The 22819-nt window shown below is 36.6% G+C and overlaps 2 protein-coding genes and 1 pseudogene across 2 annotated transcripts; all 3 read right to left on the bottom strand.

Annotated features, from left to right (window-relative positions):
- Window positions 1-316: 316 nt before the first annotated feature.
- Window positions 317-1231, bottom strand: LOC116599535 (olfactory receptor 4C11-like). Its single transcript, XM_032359422.1, has one exon. The coding sequence runs from the start codon at window positions 1229-1231 to the stop codon at window positions 317-319; it is 915 nt and encodes a 304-aa protein (XP_032215313.1).
- An 8075-nt stretch (window positions 1232-9306) lies between these two features.
- LOC116599302 (olfactory receptor 4C15-like) lies at window positions 9307-10368 on the bottom strand. The gene has a single exon (XM_032359101.1). The coding sequence runs from the start codon at window positions 10366-10368 to the stop codon at window positions 9307-9309; it is 1062 nt and encodes a 353-aa protein (XP_032214992.1).
- Window positions 10369-18927: 8559 nt separating this feature from the next.
- On the bottom strand, window positions 18928-20967 carry LOC116599882 (annotated as a pseudogene).
- Between the last annotated feature and the right edge of the window lie 1852 nt (window positions 20968-22819).

The raw sequence follows: 22819 nt of genomic DNA, 5'->3' as shown, positions 1-22819 counted from the left end.
TGAAGTGGGCTTATCTCCCACAAATACTACTGTATTTGATAGTGTGACACTCAATGAAGCTGACTTAAAATGGATCTGTGCTCTGTGGTCATTCCACTTATGTTTACAAGCATCCTACTGGGAGAAGATTCAATTGTCCATATTGAGATGAAAAAATTTTTTTTTTCATTTCTATCAGCCTAATTTTATTTAAGTTGTTACAGAATTAGACATTGGAGTCCTCTGTTTTTTGTTGCTGTTGTTGTTGTTGTGGTGGTTTCTTTTTTTTTTTTTTTTTCTTTTTTGGTTTGTTTGTTTTTTTTCCCCCCATTACAAGTCAGAGTTTGTTGCACCATAACTTCCTCATGGCATTTTTCACTTCTGCATTTCTCAGAGTGTAAATCAGAGGGTTGAGCAAGGGTGTCCCAATAGTGTAAAACACAGCCACCATCTTGTCCACTGGAAATGTAGTTACAGGACGAGTATATGTGAATATACATGGGACAAAGAATAAGATGACAACAATAATGTGGGAGGTGCAAGTAGAGAGGGCTTTCTTTCTTCCTTCTGCACTCTGGTTATTCAAAGAATGTAAGATAAAAATATAAGAGGTAAGCAGGACTATGAAACTTACCATGCAGATAGCCCCGCTGTTAAAAACTATTAATAAATTGATTGTGTAAGTGTCCATGCATGCAAGTTTCAGCAACGGTGTCATATCACAGAAATAATGATCAATAACATTGGGTCCACAGAATGGTAGTTTCAAAGCCAAGAAAATCTGTGAAGAAGAATGGATACAAGATACCACCCAGGCCAGATTCACCATTGTATCACAGACTTGCTGGCTCATGATAGTTGTGTACCGCAGGGGCTTACAAATGGCCACATAGCGATCAAAAGACAGGAAGACTAGCACTAAGACCTCCAAACACCCAAAGAAGTGAACTGAAAAAATCTGGGTCATGCACTCATTGTAGGAGATGACTTTCTTCTCAGATACAGAATCTACTATCATCCTAGGAGCAGTGGTTGTTGAGAAACAGGCATCAGCAAAGGATAAGTGGAAGAGGAAGAAGTACATGGGACTCCCAAGTGTCCGGCTGTATCTTATGGTCATTACAATCAGTAAATTTGCCATCAGAGTTGCAAGGTATAGAAACAAGAAGACCACAAACACAACTTTCTCCTTTAGAACATTCTGTGTTAGCCCAAACAGAATGAACTCATTCACACTGCTATTCAACTCCATCATTACAGTGAGTGTAGAAATTGTTCATCTGCAGAGAAATTTGGAGAAATAGTGACCTGGCAATAGTGGTGAAATTGATTCAGAATTGCACTTTTATAGTTCTAATTCCATCAACACATAAACCTATGGCTCTCAGTTCTTCATATATTGAAATCACTTGGAAAACCTTGGGGTTTTTTTGGTTTGTTTTTGTGTTTTATTCTGTTCTTTTAATGTTAATGTCCATGATTTAACCATGAGCATTAGCTGAAAGTCTTCTTATGTGGACGGAGATTTTCAGGAATAACAAAGCTCTCAAGTAATTGTGAGCTCTGCCAAGTTCTGAGAACTAATGACTTTGCTCTACGATCTTTTTTTTTTTTTTTTTTTTTAAAGATTTTATTTATTTATTTGACAGAGAGAGATCACGAGTAGGCAGAGAGGCAGGCAGAGAGAGAGAGAGGAGGAAGCAGGCTCCTGCTGAGCAGAGAGCCCGATGCGGGACTCGATCCCAGGACCCCGAGATCATGACCTGAGCCGAAGGCAGCGGCTTAACCCACTGAGCCACCCAGGCGCCCTACTCTACGATCTTGATCAGATGACTTTAATGTCTTGAAGCCTTTTCTTCATTTGACAATTAGACACTCTAACAGATACTTTAATAAGTATATACTTATGTGTATTAAGTGCATGTAATATATAATATGCATTATATACATAATATAAATGTATATTATATATTTGTAATGTATATATTTATATATGTATATCTATTTATATATAATCATATATGATGTATATATTAAAAATAATATCCCTTATAACTTTAAAACATATACACTTGGAGACTACCTTTTAAAAACCACATTCCTTGATTTGGACATGAGTTTGCAACTATTATTCCTGACCTCTTGAGTATCTTGTTTGGATTATGCTTTAAGAGGAAATTACTTCCACAGATTCAGGGTCATGTTGGTAATAATTTTACCTTTATTACTTCTGTTTAGGAAATTACTATAATTTATCTTTATTCTGTTTTATAATACATTTGCAACTTTTAATATTGATGTCAAATAATCAGAATTTATTTTGGTATGTGTTTTGAGAAACTCTTTCTGATAAATCATCAATCCTTTAATTAATCAATAACAACATCAGATCAGTCACTAACTGCTAACTAACTGCATACTCATATACACAATCTATGTAAATGGCACAGAAATTTGTCCTCAGCTTCTTTACAACCAAGCAGGAGCGATAGCATACCTCTAGATAAGATTGTTAACTACATAAGAATTACACACATTGTGATAATACCAAGTGAATTCTGGTTCCATATGTACAAAGTTCCCTTGATTATGAACTGGCTGCTCAGTGAAATTTCAAAAAGCCATCAGGGAGATTCAAATCAAAACCATAATGAGATACCACTTTACACCAGATAGAATGGCCAAAATCAACAAGACAGTAAACCACAAGTGTTGGAGAGGATGTGGAGAAAAGGGAATCCTCTTACACTGTTGGTGGGAATGCAAGTTGGTACAGACACTTTGGAAATCGGTGTGGAGATTCCTTAAGAAATTAAAAATAGAGCTACCGTACAACTCTGCAATTGCACTACAGAGTATTTACCCCAAAGATACTGATGTAGTGAAAAGAAGGGTCATATGTACCCCAATGTTCATAGCAGCAATGGTCACAATCACCAAACTATGGAAAGAGCCAAGATGCCCTTTAACAGATGAATGGATAAAGAAGACACGGTTCATATAAACAGTTTTTTGAAACTCAAGTAGTCCATAAGTTTATACTCACTTTCCCTTAGTATAATATATATTTTTAAATTACTTACTCAAATATCCATTTATCCCAATAAAATTCTATATGTGAACAAAACTTAAAACTTAATTGTCATCCAGCTAAAATAATATTAGTGTAGAAAGATAAGCTAAAGATATTAAAATTAAAAGCTCTGATTGGCAGTCCCAATGATCTCTGACAGCTATAGAAAAGAAACGAATATATGATGATTATTTTGTTTTGAAACATCAGATTCCTAGGGTGTCTGGGTGGCTCAATCAGTTAAAGGGCCAACATTTGGTTTTTACTCAGTTCCTGATTTCATGGACCTTGGGATGAAGCTCCCCAGTTGAGCTCCATGCTCAGCAGAAGTTTGTTTGGATATTTTCTCCCTCTGCCCTTTCTCCCATTCGTTCTGTCTCTCAAAAAAATAAATAAAATCTTAAAAAGAAGGAGGAGGAGGAGAAGGAGAACAAGAGGAAGAAACATTAAAAAAAGGGATGGACCCAAAGGGAGGGAGGGCTTGACTGTGAAGTTAGGTGAGAATAGTCCATAAAATATAGAGGGTGAAACATGCATAGCTTCAGGTTAACATAGAGATGAGCACCATAAACTTATAGTCCCATTAAATTAAACGGTAAGTAACAGAGAAATGTGGGGGTAGATAATGGACAGTCATGAAAGCCAGGTGAGGTGGCTCTATTTTCTTTTATTTTAAATAAGCATAAAGAAAGCCAAAGGCAAAATTTTGAAATAAAAGCGAAAATTTGAGGGCATTAAAACAAGAAAGTAACACTTATGGATGTATACATTATGTGAGATCAACACCACCACTCAGAGTTCTATCAGTGAATTCAGTCATTTCCTCATACTCCACACTGTCTTACCCTGATTTTGGATGATATCACGTTAACAGAGCATGATCTTTTTATTTGTAAAATTCTTAATTTTTAGTTTTACCTGTTGAAATTTTACAATTCAAATTATATTGGTATCAATAGTATTCCCTTGGTTTTCCCAAGTCAATAACCTTCTGCCTCTACCTCTTATTTTAATGCATATATATATACACATTGTGACATATATATATATATATATATATATATATATATATATGTCACAATTCAATTAGGTGATTCTAGATTATATATTATTCTTGCTCTATAATCTTCAAACATCATTTAAACAATATTCCTCTTTTGTTATTTCATTTGACCTGCATGTTTTCTTGCAAGGTAGGTGTGGCCTCTTGCTTTATGCACAGAGACATCTGTATGCAGAGTTTCACCTGCGATCAAGAAAGTTTCACTGAGTACAGTACAGTCAGGCTAGAACTAGAATGGGATGTTACTAGATAACATTTTCTTTCTCTAGCATTCAGCCATTGCAGCTTATGAAACAATAAATCTCTATCATCACGTAGATTGTATCCAAGAGAAGACAAATCCTGAGCCATTAGAGGATACCAACTGATACATCATTAACTCCTGGTCCTGACTCCAAAAATCAGGTTCTGTAAACTGCATGATGAGGTAAATGGAAAAGTAGATACCCAAATGAATAATGTTGAAGAGGAAGACAGGGAAAATACAGAATACAGTCAGAGCAGGAAAGAGGAGACTGGGAGTGAACAGACACCAGGCATTGAAGAGTTAGGGAATAAGACACAAAAGACATACAAAAGAAGGAAGGTGAGCAAAAAAATGGTGAAGAGGGTTATTTGACCCAAGTTTTCATTGGAGAGTTCAATTTCTTTCCTCCTGACCCACCCCGTGATCTCTCACCCCAAAACCAGACAAAAGTTGTAGTTGTGGGTCATAAACAAGGGCTTAAAAAGGTCTTGAAAACCCATGAGTATAGAAAATGCACTCCTACCTTATATTCCATCTCAGAAAGATCACCACTGACCTAAAACTTTTCAAATCAGGGAACTCCTCAAGATAGAAACTTCTGCCAAGTTGGCCACAATGCCATGCTGAAGTTTCCTGCTCTACCCCACCCCTGCATTAAGCATAGATTATTAGAAAGGTAGTAAAGCCTTCTGCTGAGGCTAGGAAAGGCTTGGGAACCCTGGGCCATCTCGGCCCCTCATGGATGGAAATAGCATCCAGGAACTTCATAATTTGTTAGAAGACACTCTGAGTATAGATTCCATCAGATCAGTCTTGACAAGACAATGTGAAGAAATTATCTCAGACAGATGAAAAACTTACCTCTTTGCTTATAAGGAAATAGATGACTTCCAATAGAATAAATTTTTTTGTATCTTCAACTTCAATTTACTTAGAAGGTGAATCATATGAAGATTGAATAAAACATACAAACTATACTTCACTGAGGTTTCTCACTGGTTTTATCATAAGAGGTGATGGGATGTAGAGAGTTTATGCAGAAAGGGGACTCCACATGTGGCCTTACATCACACAGTTCTTCCCCAGAAGCACTAAGTCAGACAAAAACAAGGCCTGTATTGGAGCAGGGGAGACATTATGAAAAAAGAGAAATTTATTAATTCAGTTCCTCAAAATTTTGTGGAGGAACTTTATCCCTGCACTCTGAGAGATAAATTCTTCTGAAGCCACTTCTCTTTCCAGAGTTGCTCTTTTGGAAAACACATAAAGTAACTGATTTCTTCCACAGCACTGCATATTTATGGCAACTCTCACCCAAGTTTACAAATGCCTAAGGCAGGCATCCAGCCTCAGGAACCCCAGGAAAACCATTACTCCCAACCCAGTCCCAAAGGATGTCTAATGTGTTAACTTGTTCAGATGGTCCATGGGCAAACACATGCTTTGGGGCCAATTAGTTAGCTTCAACTCACTGTGAACTGCAGGAGAGAAAACTCTGCTTTCTCCTCCATAGGCTTTGCTTAAACCCATCTCTTCTAGAAGCATGAAAGTTGTTGAAATCAGTTAAAGGTTTAGATAGATGAAGTATGTCTGGTAGACTGACATGTGTCCTGGCCCCACCAATATTTTCTATGTGATGTTAAGCAAGTTTTTCACCTTCTTTAATTTCCAATTTTCTCTTAGGAAAAGTCAACTGATAATAACATTTTCCAGTCTGTTTGTTTGTTTGTTTCTTTCTTTCTTTCTCTCTTTCTCTTTCTTTCTTTCTTTCCTTCCTTCCTTCCTTCCTTCCTCCCTTCCTTCATCTTTTTTAGAGAGAAAGAGTGCACAGGAGTTGTGAGGAAAGGGGAAGAGGGAGAGAGAAAATCTCAAGCAGGTTCCATGCCCAGTGTGAAGCCCCACACAGGGCTCAATCTCATGAGATCATGACCTAAGCTGAAATCAAGATCAGACACTCAACTGACTCAGCCACCCAGGCACCCCCATTATTTCTTAATTTTTAATATTTTGTTCAGTTCCCCCATTCCTAATCTTACCTATGTTCCTAAGTCAATTTATAGAGGAAGACAGGAGAGAAAGAAAGAAAGAAAGAAAGAAAGAAAGAAAAAAAGAAAGAAAATTTTTGAATATATGTATTGTATATTGTCTTCTATATTTTCTTTTTTTTTTTTTTTTTTTTTTTTTTAATATATGTGCCTTTCCTGGGGTGCCTGGGTGGCTCAGTCAGTTAAGTCTCTGACTCCTGATAATGGTTCAGGTTATCATCTCAGGGTCATGAGATCCAGCCCTGTGTCTTGTTCTGCACTCATCAGAGTTTCTTTGTTCATCTCCCTCTGCTCCTCTCCCTGCTTGCTCTCTCTCTCCTCCTTCTCAAATAAATAAATGAATAAATAAATAAATGTGTAAATAAATAAATATTTTTAAAAGATACATGCCCTTCCAACTACCAGAGAGAAAGTTGCTTGTGAATGGTTATAACCCACTTAAGATGATATAGATTGCATTAAAAATTACTTTTCATGTGGCAAATCATATTATTACTCAGCACTCTGGATATTTGGTCCAAATATCAACTACCAAGTGTGTCACTATCTTCTAGGCACCTTCGATGGGGATGAGCTGAGTCATGCAGGGTACAGGGGAAGGACAGAATGGGGAGACAGGAATGGAGGTGAGAGGATCCCACAAAAGATCGCACAATGTCTTGCCATCTTGATGAAAGGTTTAGTGGCAACCATCAAGCCCTGGCACTTCACAGAAATGTCAGAGAAAATCACACCACAAAACCTGGTCTCTTTTATCACAAATGGACTGGAAGAATCCTGAGGAAGGTTTTTGGTGTGTCACTTAAGATCTTAGAACTCAGCTTCTCCATCAATTGAATGGGAATATAAATACCTACCTTTAAAATGCTTCTGGGGGTGCCTAGGTGTCTCAGAGGGTTAAGCCTCTGCCTTCAGCTGAGGTCATGATCTCAGGGTCCTGGGATCAAGCCCCCACATCGGGCTTTCTGCTTGGCAGGGAGACTGCTTCCCCTTTCTCTCTCTGCCTGCCTCCCTGCCTACTTGTGATCTCTGTCTGTCAAATAAATAAATCAAATGCTTCTGTAAATCTTAAAATATTTAACATAGAAAATAATGAATTCCTGGCTCAGAGAAAGCACAGAAGAAATATTCATTTGTTTTTATTAATCGTACTTAAACATGAGGAAATGAGAACCAGAGAAGTGAAATATCCCACAAAGTTCCCACAGCTAATTGGTAACAGAACTGAGTTTAGAATCCACATCTCTTAAGTACAAGTCTAAATCTCTTTTATGTTCATATGATGTGCACAGTAATGTCATAAGATTTCTTGGCCTGGAAAACAATAACTGACAATGAATGAGCCCCTGCATTAAATTTCCCAGTCCAAAAGTCCTAAATGAACTTCTTACTTTTGAAGGAATTATTAAGCTCTCCATTCTGGTGGGGAAATTTTGGAGGGTAGTTTGCAAGAAGATCCTGAAGTGTCCAAAGGCAAGAAGGTGAGTCAACAATCTCTTGAAGTTTCTTCAATCTCTGAGTCAAATGACCTTTAGCGCTCATTAAATTTCTTGTACACCAAAAGACTGGATGACATCTGGATTCCAGGTTCTGTCAAAGCAATTCCAGGATTTCCTGAATTCACTTGACTATGCTCATCCCATCATGGAAACTGTGTGGAAATAGAACAAATGCCAACTGAGGTTTGTCCTAGTTTGAGCCAACTTTGTCTTCAATTTAGCAATAGTCAGGGCCCTGATTTAAACTCTGTTTATTTAAAGTTGTATCTCACAAGGGAAGGTTTCCAATGAATAACCTAGAAATTCTGGCTAGATAAACCCAACTAACACAGTGAAAATTTGAGGGAATAAATGATATTAATGTGATCAGAAATACTTTATGATTAAAACTCAGATCACTGAGAGCAAGATTTGTTTTTTTACACAATGAAAGAATGGACAGAGAGTGAATAATAAGAAAGTGCATAGAGAACAACGGCTTTATTTTCTATTTGAATATGTATATGTATATCACATATATGAATATATACACACACACATACACTCACATATATATACACACACACAATAATAATATATTACCATTTTCAAGATTTAATATCTGTAATAACTACATTCCTTTGCCAGACATGACACCTTAGTGTATTAATGTAAAAGATATGATACATCATGATATATCATGAACCAAAAACAGGAAAAACAAAATTCCCTGCCTCACCTAGAGCTTACAGTCCATGAGAGGAGGCTGACAAAAAAAACTAAGAATAGGAAAATTAAATTATATCTGCATATCAGAAAGTAATAACTTCTCTAGAGCAATTTTTTAAAAAATAAATAAATAAGAGTAAATGGGGAAGTGGGATCATGAAATCCAAGGTGTGAGTTCCTCTTTTTCAGAACATAGTCATATGATGTAGGGAATCTTATTGCTCAGTTTCTGATAATGCTTGATCTCTTCCATTCTTGAGTCATGACTGTTGTCTTCATCAATCACAAAGATCAGTATCCTACACATGAGCTTCTTCTCACTTGAAATAGTGTATGTTTCTGTTTCTAATCTCTCAGATTTTTTTTTTCATTTCTTACAAATTTACCAAGTCATGGGATGAGTGGCAAGAGTCCTGAAGGAAAATTTCTATTTATAATCTTTTATTGAATCTTAGATTTTAAGAAAACATAATCTCCAACTCCTTTTAACTTACTATGACGATACTGAATTACCAAATCAGAGTTGATAACTGATCTAAGGGTGAAAATATTTTCATAGCCCCATATTACTGGGTTGTTTTTATTTTTGTTTTCATTATATAAGCACCTATTAAAGAGACCCAAACACACAAAGCTTTTGTCTCAAAAATTTGACTTTTATTCTTCACAATTTTTTTTTAAACTTTAATATTTCATTTGTCACTACAACCCACCATCAGTCTGTTCCATACTTTCTTTATGGCATTTTTCATTTCCCTATTCCTGAAAGTGTAAATCAAAGGATTGAGCAAAGGAGTTAGGATGGTGTAAAATATAGCCACCATTTTGTCAAAGGAGAAAGCAGATGGAGGTCGTGCATACACAAATATGCAAGGGACAAAGAACAAAACCACAATAGCAATATGAGATCCACAGGTGGAAAGAGCTTTCCGCTGCCCTTCAGGACTATGGGTTCTCAGAGAGAGCAAGATGACAACATAGGAGACAAGCAACAAAGAGAATATTATGATGCAGATAGACCCACTGTTGGCAACCACCAAAAGGCCAAAGATGTGAGTGTCAGTGCAGGCAAGCTCCAGTAATGGGTACAAATCACACATGAAGTGATCAATGACATTGGGGCCACAGAAGGGAAGTTGGAAAGTAAAGAGAATTTGTATCATTGAATGCAGAAAACCCCCTGTCCAGGCTATACCCATCAGAATGCCACAGAGCCTCCAGTTCATGATGGTTGTGTAGTGTAGGGGCTTACAGATGGCCACATAGCGGTCATAGGCCATAGCTGTGAGGACAATCACCTCCACCCCAGCAAAGAAGTGTTCGGCAAAGAGCTGGGTCATGCAACCTCCAAAGGAGATGGTTTTCCTCTCATAGAGGGAGTCCACAATCATCTTGGGGGCAATGACAGTAGAGAAGCAGGCATCCAGGAAGGACAGGAAAGCCAAGAAGAAGTACATGGGTGAGCCAAGGAGTGCTGGGCTGCTTCTGATGGTCACCACAATTAGCAAGTTGCCTCCGACAGTTGCAATGTAGCCAAACAAAAACACAACAAATACTATTTTCTGAACATTAGGATTCTGTGAAAGCCCCAGAAGGACAAACTCAGTTACAAAGCTTTGGTTTTGCATGATTTCCAAGGGAAAGCTCAAAGCTGCCAGAAGAAACATGTAGAGTCTACAATTATGAGAAAGAAAAATGTGTTTCAGACAGTGCAATGTGATACAGTAGTCATTAAGAAGTTGGTGCATCCACATGAGAAATTATCTTCTGTATTTCTAGCATCACTAAGAACACAAAATTCAAAATTTGTTGAAGCTGCTATTGAGAGGTCAGGAAGAATTGAGGAGGAGAAAAATAATATTTTTAAATATTATTAAATACTTTTATTAAATACTATAAAATAGCCAGAGCTATAATAAGGGGCAAAGGAGGTATCCACATGTGGAGAAATAGTTTATCTCAATTGCCAACTCTAGTTACTTAGCAGTGGCTTCCTGGAGTAAACTGTTGAGAAAGATTCTAAGGAAAGGGGTATGATACTGGAGTTATCATGTCCACCCATGCGCACAGAATAGGAGGAGAGGGCATTTGCATGTTATTTTTGCTAGGAGTTTGCATGATCTGCAAACAGGAGAATAACATTCATATTAAGAGGCACTTGCAAATCATGGCTACTCTCCAAATATTTCTTTAAACATCTGAAATAAACTTGGCCTTTAAGATGAGTTCATTCATTCCTTACAAAAGAGAAAGATACATGGGGAAGCTCATACAAACACAGAGCAAGTATCCATGTGTTGAATTGTTTGTTTGTTTGTTTTTCATCATTTTAAAATAAGAATTGGAATTTAGAAGGAAAAAAAAAAAACTATATCAGAGTGTTGCCATGTTGACTAAGTTAAACAATACAAAAAAAAAAAAAATTGTTCTGGGCCTAGTGCCTAGGATAGAGTCCATGTTAGGTCTTATCTTTATTTTACTGGTAGGAAACTCATGCATACAAAGATAAAGTTCAGAACGCATGCTAGGTCTGGGATGTTAATAGAGAAACTTCAGTTCCAACATCCAAGTCCTTCCCACTGTGTCAACAGAAAGGAACAAGAACTTTCCTTTTCTTGCAAGAATGTGGAGCAGGTTGGCCTTTCAATTCTACATCCACCTGTAAAGGTTCAAGCCTTCTGATACCCTTGTTTATGTTTGGATGAGGCCCTTTGATGAAGGACACAGAACAAATGAGTGCAGAATCAGAAGATAATGCCCCAATTACTCAGATACAAATTGGTAACAGTTTGGGATTTTGATTACCCAGTCTCTACACACACAAAGTGAACTGGAAATTTTAATCCATCATAAGGTAAAATATGTTTTTTTTTTATTTTAAATCATTTTTTTATTTTTAACTTTTTTATTTTAAATTTCTTTTCAGCGTACCAGTATTCATTGTTTTTGCACCACACCCAGGGCTCCATGCAATATGTGCCCTCCTTAATACCCACCACCTGGCTCCCCCAACCTCCCACCCCCCTCCCCTTCAAAACCCTCAGGTTGTTAAATCATGGTTTTTAAAAATATACTAATTCTAAAATTGCAGTGAAACTGCTTCACTTATGTAATCATTTGGAAAATGCTTTTGCATTATTTACAGAATAATAAACATATTTGTATTCCTCATAGTAGGAAATCCTACCACAAAAATATTCTAAAAGTTAAATAGGGTGTATAACTTTTATAATGGAAGATGATGTTGTGTCCTTTATAACGATGAAAATTTAGAAATATCTAATGTGGTCAACAATAGGAGGATGTTTCTATAATTCAGACTATGACAGATTGATAGCATCTGATGCTGTCAGTAAAACACTAATTAGTAATGTGAGGACATGAATGGTGAAGGATTTTTATAATATGTAAAATGAGAAAAGCAACAAATGTATAGTAACTCTGCCCATTTATATAGACGTGTTAAAATAACCTTAAAATCAACATGTGAAGAATTCAAAAAGTATCTAGACAGAATGGCATAAACAATGAATTGTGGAACACTGAAAATAAATTTAAAAATAAAAATTTTTAAAACAGAATATAAGATAAAAAGGAAGTGAGTGAATAAAGCAAAATTTAAATTATTTAGTAATAAAAAAGAACTGCATGAATTTAAAATTAAAAATCAAGCTTACTTTTTTAGGGTGATTTATTTATTCTAGAGAGAGAGTATGAGCAGGAGGGGCAGAGGGAGAGGGAGAGAGAATCTGAAGCAGACTCTGTTGAATGCAGTGTCAGAGGCAGAGCATGATCGCAAGACACTGAGATCAACCATCTTAGCTGAAAGCAACAGTCAGATAATTAAACCAATGGATCACCCAGACATCCCTAAAAAATCTTTGAATCCACAGCACCATCATTTTCCATCAACTTAGCTGTTCAGAAAAAAGGAGAGGGGGCTTGAGAATCATTTTATCAAATGTTCAGTATAATTAATTTGTGTAGGTGGAACTAACATAATAACATAACATAGCTTCTTAAACTAAAAATGTTAAACTATTATAAGCTTTTCATAAATAGATGTATCATGGCCCAAACTTTCCCAAAGATTCAAAGATCTATCCTTTTCAATAGCTGTACTCTTCAGTACACTGGAGGTGCACCAGAGATTGTTCAAGGACCCTCATGGCTGTAAACAGAACTGTGGACCATCTCCTGGGCTGTGACCTGGGGAATTTTGCCTCCCCACTCACCGCTTTGCCCACTATTTCCATCCCATTCATTTTGGCACAAAACTAATTCTTGCATCAATCATTCTGAAAATAATAGAAATTCCTGTTTCAACTTTCAAATATATTTTTAAAACTATATGAGAATCCCAAGAATTTTGACATTGGAATGTTTAATGTCTTCATTAATCTCTCCAACCCTTTCTTTATGTGCTTCTAGATGCCTATCTCTGTTTTACTCAACTTCCTTCTTTCCCTCAGCTTATCTTCTAGATCATGGATTCTTTTTCGGTTTCATTTACCCAGGCTGTTAGAGTAGCCAGTTTAGAATGCAACTCATTCATAGCATTTTTTAGTCTGGCCAAATTAGATCTCATTTCTGCCCTTAGAGATTCTATATTGTCACTGATAATTTTTTCAAGCCTATGTATTTACTTTATGATTTCTCTCCTGAATTCTCTCTCTGACATCTTGCTTATAAACATGAGTTCTGTGGAGGACATTACAAAAATAAAAACAACAACAACAACAAAAACAAAAACAAAAACCAGAAAATACTTGAGGAATTAATAGTAAGGTCACCATTGTAAGTAGAATTTTGCAATTATATTTCAAAATATTTTAAAAATATAGTTAGTACAAATTAAAAGAGTAGATTAAAACTCCATTCTTAATGATTCTCCCTAAAATCCTACAATCCACTCTATTTCTGATTTGGGATCATTATTTTCTTCAGCAATAAAAAAATTTATTCTTTATTGTTCTAATGAAGCATATTCTATTCCTTACAATCTGGATTCCCTTTCTCTTTTATCAATATTGCTCTGCTGATTCCATTAAATGTTTTATATTTTTACTATTTTATACTCTTACTGTGTCTGGAATTTGAAAAACAAAATAAAAATAAAAAGCTTTCTCTGTTCCCACCTGTGTCTTCCTGAGGGATGCTTGAGCATTCTTTTTTCTGTTGTCTTAGAGATTCATCTCACTTTAAGAGAGACAAACCCCAACAACTAGTACCAAAGCAGTGCAGAGATTCAGCCACTTAAATATTCTTGAAAAATTCTGAGACAGAAATGTAATGTTATTTCTGGCATCAAGTGCACTTAGATAAAAATAAGTGGACATATTTAAAATCAGAAACCTCTGCTCTTTGATTTCAATAAGATACTTGCTTAATGTCCTTAATGTCCTTAACTCTTAATGTCCTTAACTCTTAATGTCCTTCCCTGTGCTATTTGTTAGGGATTTGTTGTGGGACTATAGAGTTCTGTATTATATATCTCTGTAAATAGTAAACAGCACTTAAATTTGCCTGATAATGCTTCAGTATTCCTTGCAGACTCAAAAAAATGCACCTCTTAACCTAAAATAGCAGGATAAGGAAGGCATTAGAAGATGAATTATATATGAGAATATAATCAGAAAGCATAAAAAAAAATAAGATTACATGACTAGGACCAAAATAGGTACATGCTGCATTTTATCATCATTTGGATTTAACTTGAAGATGAAAAACTATGTAAGTTCTAATTTTATTAGTTGTAATGCATTAGGTACTCCTTTTTTTTTTTTTTAAGATTTTATTTATTTATTTACTTGACAGATAGAGATCACAAGTAGGCAGCGAGACAGGCGGAGAGAGGAGGAAGCAAGCTCCCTGCAGAGCAGACAGCCCAATATGGGGCTTGATCCCAGGACCCTGAAATCATGACCTGAGCTGAACGAAGGGTCTTTAATCCACTGAGCCCCCCAGGTACCCCTGTATTGGGTACTGCTAACCCTCTAAAAAATGTTTGCATTTTAAGAGCGGCTACTTATTGAGCACATATTATTGTGTCAAGTGCTGTCCTGTGAATGCCACATAAATTACTTTGTTTCCAAATCCTTTGAGACTTTTCATATATAATTTAGATTAAAAATGAAGATTCACAGCGAAAAAGTTATGTAGCTTGCTCAAGGTACACAGCTAAGTGATAGACTCATGCTTGCATTAAACTTAGTAGTTGAACAACAACAGCATTTTTTTAAAGTACTACATTACACTTTAAAATCCTCCCTGAAAATGCAAAATGTGCATTATAAATCTTACCATTTGTCAGTTTCTTGAAAATTCTGGTGATGGCAATCTCCTATACTGCACAGAAAAGCCCTTCAAAGGCTACCCTAAACTTGAAGTGTGTTTCCAAGTCTTACATGTACATGTAAGAGGGAGAGAAAGAGTAACTCTGGCTGACAAGGTAGAGAATGCTCCCCACTACTTATCAATCTTCAACATGGTCTCCAGGAAAAAAGTAAAGAAGCATAAGTTTCCTCCTTGATTTCCAACTGCAATTTAAAGAATTATCCCTGAGAGGACGTGACCCTGTAGAATTGTTTCTCAGTTCTCCTCAGGGTTTGGCAATTTCCCATCAGTATGATTTTTCAAGACAGTTTCCTGTGGTTTGATTTGATCAAGTATTTGCAAATCTTTTATGTCTCCAACCAATTAAAGTTTCTAATTTTTTTTTCTTTTTTTCCAAATTCTCCTGGGTTTCTATTTAAAGACACTTTCCATTCCCTTCATATTTAAGAATAGAAAACTGTGCGTTGGGATAGAATACAATATCTCTGTGCAGCATTAAGGCAAAATGTCCATGTGCTTACCAATACAAGAGCTGAGTCCTGGGATGAAGTACATCAATCCACAAGGACCTGTAATGTGTTGGGAGTGGAGTAGCAACAGGTGCTTGTTAAAGATTAACACATTTTATGAATAATGTGCAAAAATGTATAGACTAATTTAAAATCTACTTTTTTATTCCTCGGTGCTTAAGCTATATATGTCATCACTTTAAAACTAAAGTGCACAATTTTTAAAGATTAAAGGAATTTTTCTCTTTTCCATTTTTTTTAAAGGGAAGGGATGGCAGGTCTGCTTACTCTGAATCTAGGTAGCTCTGGGATTGAAACTTGAGGGAAACATAGACTTAGCTCACGATGTCCCTTCGGAGAGGGTCTATATGCAGGAGACTGTTGTTCTACACACTCTTGTATCCTACCTGTTTTTATGTCTATTCACATCTGATAAAAAAGAAGCAGAATTGAGGTGATTCATCAGAAATGTGAATATGCAGAAGTACCTTCACCTGTGGTACTGAGGGACAGGTGTTATCAACCTGTGGTATTAAGGGACAAGTGTTATTCAAATGTGGTACTAAGGAACAAGCATTATTTTCTTTTAACTGAAATTTTAGAGTTTCCCTAACCAGAAGAACCATCTGACCCAGTCCACATTCCTAGAGAAGATAATCTTCTAAACACATGACTCAACAGCAGGACTCCAGCAATTAATCCTGGAACTTTGGACCCTATGTCAACCACACTTGGTATCTTCTACTTTATCCCATGCCCTGTTTTCTTCATCACTAATTATTTGATTCTATTAGAGGAAATGAGTGGTATAACACTGAAATAATAGTGTGAAGATGGGATGAGACAGATAATATAACAATATAATATTTGATAAATATTTGTGCAAATATTAGTTGAAGTTTTAAAAAAGCAACTTTATAAATCAAAAATGAGAGAGGACAGAGACAGAGACAGGCACAAAGAAATGTATGAAATGGGGATATCGAGTAGAGGCAGATAAATAGTAATTTGCTCTCCCATAATTAATTCAACAAACCATTTTTCCCTCAGATTTAAAATTCTGCCTTCATCATTTATTAATTTACAGAATTTATACCACGTTTCCAAAGATAGATGGCTTAATCTCTGGGCCATTTCTTCCCTCTTTAAAGTTCTTTATTAACAGGCCTACAGCAAAATGTTTACAATGCAGATCTTTATGGTATGTTCTGGTATGTAGAAGATCCTGTCCCCTAGCTCTATGTTGCTCACACTGGTTTTATTGCCAAGGCTGTTTAAACATAGCTACACATACATACAAATTTTAGAATCAGTTCATCAATTTCAATGAAGATACACTTTGTCATTCTGGTGGAAGGGTATTATTAATTCATCATAGAAAATGGTGGCTAATAAAGGAAATAAGATCAAGGGAAAATTTCATTTTAAAAATAAAAGAAATGAAAAAAATAAATAAAAGAAATGACAGACTGCTTCTTTGCTGAAGCAAATGATCCATTAGTAAGGGAAACATAGATTAAATAAGAGATGTATTCATGTAAGTGATAAGGAAGTGAGACTCAGAAATTATATTATAAAGAGATTGGTTGCCTTTGGATAGGAGCAAGGTAGTGTGTTTATTGGAGAAGGTAGGAAGGTGGTATATATTTGAGCAGATGCTGGTAGATCGATAGTCATGGCTATGGAAATGTTCTTCTGATGGTTTAATTTTTCTCAGTGAGATAGGAAGCAAGTTCATCTAATGTTTCTCCATAAATCTGATGCTTGAAATAACTTTTTAGGCAGATATTCTTCTACAAACTAAGGCAGCATTTTACTTTATTTTGCTATGCCTTTGTACCATGGATAGTATAGAATTTTTAAATTCTAATATAGAGATAATCATACAATTTATAAGCTAATATTAGTAACAGCAAGTCCTATAAAAAGGTAGTAAGATCATCTTGTGCTAAGTGAAAGAAGTCAATTAAAGAAAGATAATTGTCACATGTTCTCAATGATAAGAGGAATTTGAGAGATAAGACAGAGGATCATGGGGCAAGGGAAGGAAAAGTGGAAGAGGACAAGGCCAGAGAGGGAGACAAACCTTAGGAGACTCTTAATCTCAGGAAACAACTGAGGGTTGCTGGAGGGGAGGGGAGTGGGAGAGATGGGTTGGCTGGGTGATGGACACTGGGGAAGGTATGTGCTATGGTGAGTGCTGTGAATTGTGTAAGACTGATGAATCACAGACTTGTACCCCTGAAATGAATAATACATTCTATGTTAATAAAATAAATAAATAAAATAAATTTAAAAACCTTGATCTCAAAAAAAAAAAAAAGTAGTAAGATCAAAATTTGTTTCAGATGTTAGTGTCAAGAACTCAGGCATTGAATCCCTAAGTAATATGTTTAATGAGTAAGGCTATATATTGTGAATTAACTTGGGGATCCCATAGAACAAATAAGAGAAAACATTTATGAAATTGAACTGACAGGTAATAACTTCAGCACAAATGGTGAGAATAGTTCTTACCTATGTAATATAAGATGGAGTTTTGGACCTACTTTTGACACTAGGAAAATTCCCAAACAGATTACAAATATTTAAGGTTAGGAATATCATTATTATTTTTCCAGTTCTTTAATTAATAATTAAAACAGAAAAAAATTACAATCCTAAATTTTTTACTAACAATAAATTACTTATGCTGCCACGGGCTTTTTCTTCTTTTTGACATGAGGCAAGATGAAGATATGTAAAATGAATTCAGGAGTGAAGAGGCAGAGAGTAACTAAGGGGAATGACCAGGAAAAGACATCAGGAGAGACTTGTTTAAAGAGGTGGAAGCTTCACCTCCAGAAGGTTAAAGTGGAAAGAAAAAAGAATGAGATTAGCCAGCCAAGCAGCAGCTCTGAGAAAGAGAAGTCCAGCAGCAAGCAGAGTAAGAACAAACAAAGCACTGAACCAGTACCTGAATTATTGACAACCAGATTTGAATTATTAAAAAAAAAAAAAAGTTAAATAAATAAATAAATAAATGAAAAGTTAAGGGGAGAAAAAAAAGGAAAGGTAAGAGTGGCCAGCATATTATAAAAAAAGGAATGAGGGGTGCCTGGGTGGCTCAGCGGGTTAAAGCCTCTGCCTTCAGCTCAGGTCATGATCCCAGGGTCCTGGGATCGAGCCCCGCATCCAGCTCTCTGCTCAGCAGGGACCCTGCTTCTTCCTCTCTCTCTCTCTTTCTCTCTCTCCCTGCCTCTCTGCCTACTTGTGATCTCTGCCTGTCAAATTAATCAATTAATTAATTAATTAAAATTAAAAAAGGAATGGAGCACAATACGTACTAGAGAGGTAGGAAATAACTTGATTATAATATCTTAACCTGATTTGTACACTTAAAAGATGCCTTTGGCTCCTGTGTGCTCAATGGCTTGGAATAAAATGGGACTGGTGGGACTTCATTGTCCTTGTATGGAAGATCTGTCCTTAGCATGTAACCCAATGATGCCAAAGGTCCCTCATTTTACCAGTTCCCTCATGAAATATTTTTACTTCAGCATCCTTCAGGATATAGATAAATGGATTTAATATGGGTGCAACAATGCTAAAGGACACAGCCATTACCTTGTTTTTGGGGTAAGTGGCCACAGGCCGCACACACAAAAAAATGTATAGCATAAAGAACAAGATGACCACAGTGAGGTGGGAGCCACAGGTGGAGAGGGTTTTGCACCACCCTCCAGAGCTGTAAGAACTCAGGGAGCAGAGGATGACCACATAGGAAGTGATGAGGATAAGGAAAATGGTCACACATATTACCCCACTCTTAAGGATGACTAAGGGACACAGCGTGTGGGTGTCCAGGCCAGTTTCAACTAAGGAAACAAATCACACATAAAGTGATCAATGACTTTGGGACCACAGGAGGGTATTTGATACATGAAGAGAAGCTGTATTACTGAGCGGAGAGCTCCTCCCACCAAGGCCCCTCCAAGCAGCAGACAGCACATGTGAGAGCTCATGATGGTCGTGTAGTGCAGGGGATTACAGATGGCCACATAGCAGTCATAGGCCATCATGATGAGAAGGATGATCCCCACACCACCAAAGAAATGCTCTGCAAATAGCGGAGTCAGGCAGCCTTCTAATGAGATGGCAGTGCTCTTGGAGAGAGGGTCCACAATCATCTTTGGGGGCAATGATAAAAGAGTACATGGCATCCATGGGTATAAGGAAGTAAGGAAAAAATACATAGGTGATCTGACTTGTGATCACGGTTACCGCAACGAGTAAGTTTCCCAAATCTGTGGACACATACATGGTTAGGAACACAGCAGAGAGCATTTTCTGCAACTTTGGGCTATCTGTAATGCCCAAGAGTTGATATATAAGATCTACAAAGAACTCCTCAAACTCAACACACACAAAACAGATAATCATGTCAAAAAATGGACAAAAGACATGAACAGACACTTCTCCAAAGAAAACATGCAAATGGATAATAGACACATGAAAAAATGTTCATCATCATTAGCTGTCATGGAAATTCAAATCAAAAACATATTGAGGTACCACCAGTTAGAATGGCCAAAATTAATAAGACAAGAAACAACAGTTTTGGAGAGGATATGGAGAAAGGGAACCCTCTTACACTGTTGGTGGGAATACAAGTTGGTGCAGTCACTTTGGAAATCAGTGTGGAAATTCCTTAAGAAATTAAAAGTAGAGCTACCCTACAACTGGGCAATTGGACTACTGGGTATTTACCGCAAGGATACTGATGTAGTGAAAAGAAGGGTCATATGTACCCAATGTTCAAAGCAGCAATGGCCACAATCACCAAACTATGGAAAAAGTCAAGATGCCCTTCAACAGATGAATGGATAAAGAAGACACGGTCCATATAAACAATGGAGTATTGTGCCTCCATCAGAAAGGATGAATACCCAACTTTTGTATCAACATGGATGGAACTGGAGGAGATTATGCTGAGTGAAATAAATCAAGCAGAGACAGTCAGTTATCATATGGTTTCACTTACTTGTAGAGCATAAGGAATAACACAGAGGCATTGGGAGTTGGAGAGGAGAAGTGAGTTGGGGTAAATTGGAGGAGGAGACAAAACCATGGAAGTCTGTGGACTCTGAGAAACAAACTGAGGGTACTGGAAGGGAGGGGGTGGGGGTGGTATGGGGTTAGGTGAGCCTGGTGGTGGGTTTTAAGGAGGGCGCTATTCATGGAGCTCTGGGTGTGGTACATAAAAAATGAATCTTGGATCACTGAAAAAGTAAAATTAAAATAATGAATTCAGTCACATTGTTTGGGTTCTCTACTTAGTATAGGCTGATATAAGCATAGCATTTTGTGATAGAAAATCTACCAAAGAATATTATTTTTAATTAGTAATCACTAAGTGTGTTGAACAATTTTTACACTGTGTCTCATACCCTTTGACCTATTTTTTTTTTCCTCCAGCCACTGATACAGCAACCAGTTGCTAACAGTATATCCTGACAACAGCTCCATCCTGATACCTCTAACTACACTTCTTTTTCCTAGTACATCCTCTTGCTTTCTGTCCCAATATTTGCTGCTTGAGACACATGGAAAATTCTGCTTCATCATTCTGGAACATGGTCATACCTGGAAATATGAAGGGATTAATATGCTTTAAGGAAATCCTAGAAAATCCCGTCCATGTTGCTACAAAAGTTGGGTATTCATCCTTTCTGATGGAGGCATAATACTCCATAGTGTATATGGACCACATCTGTATTTTTGGGGTAAATACCCAATAGTGCAATTGCAGGGTCATAGGGAAGCTCTATTTTTAAATTCTTAAGGAGTTTCCACACTGTTTTCTGAAGTGGCTATACCAACTTGCATTCCCACCAACACATGTTTACTATCTTGTTAATTTTGGCCATTCTGACTGGTGTAAGGTGGTATCTCAATGTGTTTATTTTTTTTATTTCCTTTTTTTATTTCTTTGTTTTTAAATTAATTTATTTATTTTCAGAAAAACACTATGTATTATTTTTTCACCACACCCTGCAATTGCACTCAATGTGGTTTTGATTTCAATCTCCCTGATGGCTAGTGATGATGAACATTTTTTTTTTCATGTGTTTGTTAGCCATTTGTATGTCTTCATTGGAGAAGTGTCTGTTCATGTCTTCTGCCCATTTTGTTTTTTTTTTACATGATTGTATGTTTTGTGTGTGTTGAGTTTGAGAAGTTCTTTATGGATCCTGGATATCAGCCTTTTGTCTGTACTGTCATTTGTGAATATCTTCTTCCATTCTGTGGGTTGACTCTTTGTTTTGTTGACTATTCCCTGTGCTGTGCAGAAGATTTTGATCTTGATGAAATCCCAAAAATTCATTTTTGCTTTTGTTTTCTTTGTATTTGGTTACATATCTTGAAAGAAGTTCCTGTGGCTGATATCGAAGAGGTTACTGCCTATGACCTCCTCTAGGATTCTGATGGATTCCTGCCTTACGTTGAGGTCTTTTATGCATTTTGAATTTATCTTTGTGTATGGTGTAAGACAATGGTCAGGTTTCATTCTTCTACATATAGCTATCTAATTTTCCTAGCACCATTTATTGAAGAGACTGTCTTTTTTCCACTGTATATTTTTTCCTGCTCTGTTAAAGATTATTTGGCCATAGAGTTGAGGGTCCATATCTCGGCTCTCCTCTCTGTTCCACTGATCTATGTGCCTGGTTTTTTTGCCAGTACCATGCTCTCTTGGTGATTATAGCTTTGTAGTAAAGCTTGAAATCAGGCAACGTGATGCCCCCATTTTTTTCTTTTCCAACATTTCCTTAGCAATTCGGGGTCTCTTCTGATTCCATACAAAATTTAGGAGTGCTTGCTCCAGCTCTTTGAAAAATGCCAGTGGAATTTTGATTGGAATGGCATTGAAAGTATAGCTTGCTCTAGGCAGTATATACATTTTAACAATATTTATTTTTCCAGTCCATGAACGTGGAATGGTCTTCCATCTTTTTGTGTCTTCTTCAATGCCTTTTTTTTCCCCATTTAAAACTATTCAAATAAGTTGCATAGTAGATCTGTATCTGTCCTGTTTGCCTCTTTATCCCCAGTACTTGGTTCAGTCAGTGTCTGACCCATAGAGGTATTCAACAAGTGCTATATAAATAAATCAGTTGGAAGACTCCTTACTTACTTTTCCTGTGTTCTCTTTTTTCTTCCTAACTCCCCAAATGAAAGTGTTTACTCTCTTACATGGGAGAAAAAGTGGAATACACTGTTGGAACAGGTACGAGATGTATTCTTCCTACCCCTTCAGATCTATTCTCAATGTGTACATCCTGAGTGGCTGTTTTCTCTGTTCCCCTTCCACAAGATC

This window comes from Mustela erminea, chromosome 9 (assembly GCF_009829155.1).
Source record: "Mustela erminea isolate mMusErm1 chromosome 9, mMusErm1.Pri, whole genome shotgun sequence".
Lineage (NCBI taxonomy): Eukaryota > Metazoa > Chordata > Mammalia > Carnivora > Mustelidae > Mustela > Mustela erminea.
The sequence above is the reverse complement of the archived record's forward strand: the minus strand, read 5'-3'. Positions and strand labels throughout refer to the sequence as shown.

Bases quoted from the DNA above. Each gene is read 5' to 3' on its own strand.
- LOC116599535 (XM_032359422.1), bottom strand. From the start codon at position 1,231: ATGGAGTTGAATAGCAGTGTGAATGAGTTCATTCTGTTTGGGCTAACA.
- LOC116599302 (XM_032359101.1), bottom strand. From the start codon at position 10,368: ATGTGGATGCACCAACTTCTTAATGACTACTGTATCACATTGCACTGT.